This window comes from Microtus oregoni, unplaced genomic scaffold, assembly GCF_018167655.1.
Source record: "Microtus oregoni isolate MIOR12 unplaced genomic scaffold, Mior012 000014F_ref0000157, whole genome shotgun sequence".
Classification (NCBI taxonomy): Eukaryota; Metazoa; Chordata; class Mammalia; order Rodentia; family Cricetidae; genus Microtus; species Microtus oregoni.
Genome location: NW_024543073.1, coordinates 44880716 through 44886715, shown reverse-complemented (window position 1 = coordinate 44886715; position 6000 = coordinate 44880716). Strand labels below are relative to the sequence as shown.

The following is a 6000-nucleotide window of genomic DNA, read 5'->3' as shown; positions in this document are numbered from 1 at the left end:
GAGCAATCAGGGTTCCCTGACCTGTGGGAAGCCCAAGGACTGCCCACCTCTATCCAGGTCTCATAAGGTGAGCATTCAAACTGCCTAGGCTCCCACAAAGCCAGTACGTGCAGTAGGATCAAAAACCCACTGCAATTGTTCTTGAATTCTCAGTATTCCTCATTGTCCGCTATGTTCAGCTAGTCCGGATTTATCCCATGCTTTTTCAGACCTAGGCCAGCTGGCCTTGGTGAGATCCCAATAGAACATCCCCATTGTCTTAGTGTGTGGGTGCACCCCTCATGGTCCTGAGTTCCTTGCTCGTGCTCCGTCTCCTTCTGCTCCTGATTTGGACCTTGGGATTTCTGTCCGGTGCTCCCGTGTGGGTCTCTGTCTCTGTCTCCTTTCATCGCCTGATGAAGGTTAATATTCCTGAGGATGCCTATGTGTTTGTCTTTGGATTCACCTTATTTAGCTTCTCTAGGAACATGAATTATAAGCTCAATGTCCACTCACCCATTGCTGGTGGGAATGCAAACTTGTGCAACCACTCTGGAAAGCAGTGTTTCGGTTTCTCAGGAAATTCGGGATCAACCTACCCCTGGATCCAGCAATACCACTCTTGGGAATATACCCAAGAGAGGCCCTATCATACAACAAAAGTATATGCTCAACTATGTTCATGGCAGCATTGTTTGTAATAGCCAGAACCTGGAAACAACCTAGATGCCCTTCAACGGAAGAATGGATGAAGAAAGTATGGAATATATACATATTAGAGTATTACTCAGCAGTAAAAAACAAGGACTTCTTGAATTTTGCATACAAATGGATGGAAATAGAAAACACTATCCTGAGTGAGGTAAGCCAGACCCAAAAAGAGGAACATGGGATGTACTCACTCATATTTGGTTTCTAGCCATAAATAAAGTTTTTGTATTTCTTAAAGCTTGCTTGCTAGCCTATTGGATAATTTCATTATTGTCTCTTCATATTTATGGTTATTAAGCTATAGGAAAGGTATCCAGTCACAGTAGAGTATGAGGGCTTGGTTATGAAGATGAACTTTTCATTTCTTTAAAAGGGTGAGGTAAGCTCATGACTGAAAAATGCAAGCAAAGTCTACAGTAGCAATGGCTTGGTACTAAACAATGCCTGCCACGTTAAGCCAACGTAGAGGCAAAACTGTGAGACCAAGTCATGGCATTTCTTGAAGAATATTGCAGGAGCCATAAAATCAAGATGATGATTTTCCCATCCCTGTAAGCCTTCACATAACATCTCACTGAGAACTGTGTCCTCGTATTCCAACCAGCTGGTGTGTTCATCTGGTTTCTTTCTCTGATGTAATTTGCCTTTGCCTCAATGAGAAAGTGGATAGAGATCCTGCACTGAAACAGTTCTCCCCAGTGATGGAGCTCATGACATTGCCACTTAAATGGGCAGAACCGCATGCCTGAATTAACACCGCTGTTAATATGAATGGGGAAAGCATTTCTTTCTATGTTGCTGTGTTTGTGGTTACAATGTGAATTACATTTTTCTATAAAAACATACATTTCCTTGATTGGGAAGATGTCTTGGGTTTGGGGAGCAAACATACTCTGGAGAATTCAGGAGAAGGTCAAAGGCCCCTGAGCCTTCCAGAACCAAACAATTGGAGTTGCTTCAGCATCGAGTTGTTTTGGTGAGGTGTAATAAACTTGATTTTTCCTCCTCAACTTTTAAATTTGGGAGACTCAATGTCGGGAGGGGAAGGCAGGCTGTATGAGCCATTCCCACCATCTCCCGCTATTAGAAGAGTCTGTATGAGTCATTCCCACCATCTCCCGCTATTAGAAGAGTCTGAAGGTGCCTGTTCTTGCTTGTTCCCTCCGAGAGGAACAAAGATGACCGTAGGTTGCTGGTGAGTCACCGTTCCATTTCATCTGGGGACTTCAGTGTTCTCACTGCACAGTTCTCTTAGGGGCATGCTCTTTGCTTACAAGAATATTGGCAGTTCTTTGAGCTAACAATTTGTTTGGAGGGTGGAAGTCTCCGAGGTGCCAATAACACAGGCACAGCTTTAATAATATAGCTTTTTGATCTTTGATCTGTTTTTTTTTTCCTCTGAATACAAGGGACCCTCAATAACAAGATTAAAGATGCCTCATCCCACAAAGAAGGTGGGAGTTGAAAACTTAAAAGCTCATATTTCCAAATAATATTTTTGTATTTTCCATTTTGTCAACATCATGTTTGGTGAGCACCATCCTTCACTCATGTGATAATTGGATAGTAATCCAAATAATGTGGTATCATGTGCTTCCCAAGGACACATCGCGCACAAGCTTAAAACGTGGTTAGTGCAAACTAGCTTGTGGTCGGGCTTACATACTCATCTTGGATTCTGTTTGATTTAAGCATTTACTTGGCAACTTGTAGATGTCAAATATCATATCTTCCTTCTTAGAAAATACCAAGAATGTGTGTTTGAGAGACCCACGCTCTCAACTGAGCAGCTAAGGCAATTAAAAAGATGGTCGTGGTAGAAAACGAAACGAGACAACTTGCAGAGAAATAAATGACAGCCACTGAGATCAGAGAAGAGAGCATCTTCAAGTGGTAGGGGCCTCAGGCATCCTGACTAAGGACCTGGCTGAACTGAGGTGGAAGGAAGGAGGTCATCGGGACAGCCATGTGGGCAGGGCTGGGTGGAGTGTGTGTAGGGGAGCAGTCGGGAAAGAACCCAGTCAGGAAGGTCAAGAAGCCTTTATCCAGAACCCAGAGAAGAGCCAGGGAGGAGTTTTGAGCAGAGTGAAAATGGGGTGTCTTACGTCAGATTTTAGTGCACTTTGACCTACGGATGCACATGTGCAAACAGTCACACGTGTTAAATAGTTTCCTGTGGGTTTTATTCCCAAGAACAAAAGATACAGCGTGAACTGTGTCAGCAGACTGAGAACTCAGTACTTACACTTGTCTACATTTTACTTCTGCAGGGAAGATGCTCATCCCTGCAGAGCTGAGTCACATGAGATGAAGCAGTGCCGGTTGTGATTTCTCCAGCACTCCACGCCTGTGCAGACCATGAGCGTTAGTGTCTGAAGCACAGAGGAAAATGGATGGTTGCTCCCAAGCCCTTCAGAAGAAAATTTAGCTCTCGAGAAACCAAAGAGCCACAAATGTAAGCGGTACGGATGAGCAAAAGCACTAGAGTTTTCAGAAGCTGCACACTAGGCACTGAGAGACACACCTGGAACCCATCAGAACGTGGCTTTTCCAGCCTCTCTCCCCGCAAGAGAGTTTTTCTCACAGTATCATAGGATGCTAAGAGTTTATTCAAGACAAACTGAGACACTGAATTGCTGGCTGACCCTTTTCAGTGTATGACAGCTGACATGGGTCATTTCCTGGTATTCTGGGCAGAAACCATGAAAATCTAAGATGTAGGTAATTCCAAGATGTGGAATGAGCTCTCAAGGATCTAACAATGAGTTTTTTAAAAAAAGTTTGGTATTCAGCGTGGGTAAGATGGCTCAGTGGGTAAATGTGCTTCCCACCAAGCTTGGTGACCTGAAGTCGCCTAGAGTCGAATGAAGCTAAAACATGAAGCTGACCCTTATACTAACCTAGCTGTTTATAATAAAATAATATAATTATTTATAAGAAAAAGTAGTTTAAGGGGCATTGCTATAAAATATTTTCCAAACTCAAAACAATAAAAGTAACATTAACCATTATCGGTGAAGCACATCATCTAAGCAGCGTGTCTGCACTTGCTCTCATCTGTGCGCCGTCCGACCGGATAGTACTAGAAGGCACAGGCTGATTTCACGCGCCTTACTCCTTGTAAATTGTTCCTTACAACCCGTCGGTACAGAGTGTGGCCTCGAAGATTACTGGGAAGTTCCTGCTCAGGAGTGGAGAATGATTGGCAGACACATCATTCCCGCTGTTTTGTGCTTCTCTTAAACACTGCCAGTAAGATACAGCAGGAGAGCTCACCCAGCTTCCAACGTAGTAACCAAAGAACAAGAACAAAATTACCAAGCAAATTCAAGTCAGTAACGTGCGAATAAACATTTCCAACACAAATATCTTGGCTACTAAGAATGATGCAAAATCTAAAAGCCAAAGCCTTACCCAGAACGGGGTCGTATTTGACTTGCGTTCTGCTTTCCTTCCAGGACAGCAGGCAGTTGAGGCTGTCCATATCTGCAGACTCTATGTAACCCGTCATGGTCAGCATCAGCTGGTGGGCTCTGGCTATCCCATAGTGAACTTTGGTTTCATCCATCAGCGCTGTTTTCATGAGCTCCACAGTGGTGCTGAAAGCTTGCTGGAAGTACTCGGAAGCCTTGCTGTACTGCCCCTAGCGAGAAAGAGAGAAGGCTGTTTTATTTCTTACCTCGCCCATCTCACAGACTTGCTCACCTCACCTCGGCACACCCGTTTCTTTCATCAGAAAAGGCCGTCTTCCGTAAGCAGAGCTCACATGATGGTCAGAACCTTGAGATTAATTTGGTTAAAAGCTGCATCTATGGCTGAAACACTGAAGTGCATAGCAGCAGGGGAAGGAAGTAGGCACAGTTTCAACAGTTTTACTAATTATACCATTGTATTTATCCAGTGAAATATATTTAATTGTCTTTTGTTTTCATTTGTAGCAGGAAGGCCCTTGGCGCCAAGCTGGTGGCCACAACTGACAGACACATCTCTCTGCCAACTCTGGTCATGGCTTCTCTTTTCTTAGATGCGCCTGCTGCCGTTTAGCTGAGGACACGGGAGAGTCTAAATTTAAAACATGTCATTGTAATATGGCTAGAACAAAGCAAAGGTGAGAGGGGTTGAGCAAGACACATGACTTCAACCTCTCATCTCTACATGCTTCTGCAGATACACGCTTGTGTACCCACACAGCTGTGCTCCCTACATTTGAGCACTCAGACACACACAGACAAAATAGAGATAATTAAAACATCATTGTATACTCCTTTCAAAATAAACTTTCACAGGAGAGGAATTTTTTTACAATAAAATTTTTAGCCATATTCCCACACTTTGTCAAAAGAAGTGGGAATTCAAAGCACCATGGATACATCTCCATGCCAAACACCTGCACAGATGGGGTGAGCACACCTGCACAGATGGGGTGGGCACACCTGCACAGATGGGGTGAAGCTTCAGCTCCGAGGCCCTCTGTGTAGTGGAGCAGTTGGATGAGTGGTCACACTGATTGAATAAGAGATACCTGTCAGCGTGATGAGCGCTTCCTCTCCCATGCAGCAATGCAACACTGCATGTCCTGTCCATAGGGCAGTCTATGTGCACTCCCTAGTCAAAGAATTCCTTCTATCAAATTTGCTTGTTGACAGGAAGCACCTTCATATTGTATAAGTAATGGTTATTATTTGATGCTGTAAGCAATTCTTTTTTAATCATAAAAAGGTTTATAATCAGAAAAGATTATTTAATTAAAACAAATGAAAGGTGGTATCTGTTCCAATTATATATGATTGAGAACTGTGACACATATTAAAGATAATGAAAATACAGACATCCTTGATAGATACCAATGAGAAAGGAAAACTACACAAAAAAGCACAATTTGGTCAAGGATAGCCTTGTTTAAAAAAACAGAAATTGAAGCATCGAATTGCTCCAGTTATATTTCTGAGTTTTGGGTTGTTTATTGATTAGGTTGGGAGTTTGAATCTGGTAAATCAAGGGCTATAAACAAATGGGCACATATTTATATTTCCAGGATGACTTACCAATATAGGTTAAGATGAACCGTCATTCATCTGCTGAGTCGTGAGGTAGCCACTATGCGTGAGCCTGCACGGCACCAGTGAACTCAGCACCAAGAGAAAGAGGGACAGGTGGCTTGATTTTAGAGGACGCAGTACCACCTAAAATGGTGATTGGGCCTTATTGAAGCCAAGTGCTTTTTCTGCCTAAAACAGGAAAATCCCTTCAAACTAACCACAAACAACTGTCATAAACCACAATGAAGATGTCTCTTAACACACAGTCAAG

The 6000-nt window shown here is 43.1% G+C and overlaps 1 protein-coding gene across 1 annotated transcript in view; it reads right to left on the bottom strand.

Moving 5' to 3' along the window:
* Positions 1 to 3904: 3904 nt before the first annotated feature.
* Ttc29 (tetratricopeptide repeat domain 29) overlaps positions 3905 to 6000 on the bottom strand; it is a 127295-nt gene continuing 125199 nt past the window's right edge. Inside the window, exon 11 of the mRNA XM_041663330.1 lies at positions 3905 to 4333. Within this exon, the coding sequence (XP_041519264.1) occupies positions 3905 to 4333 (429 nt within the window). The remainder of the gene's footprint in view (positions 4334 to 6000) is intronic.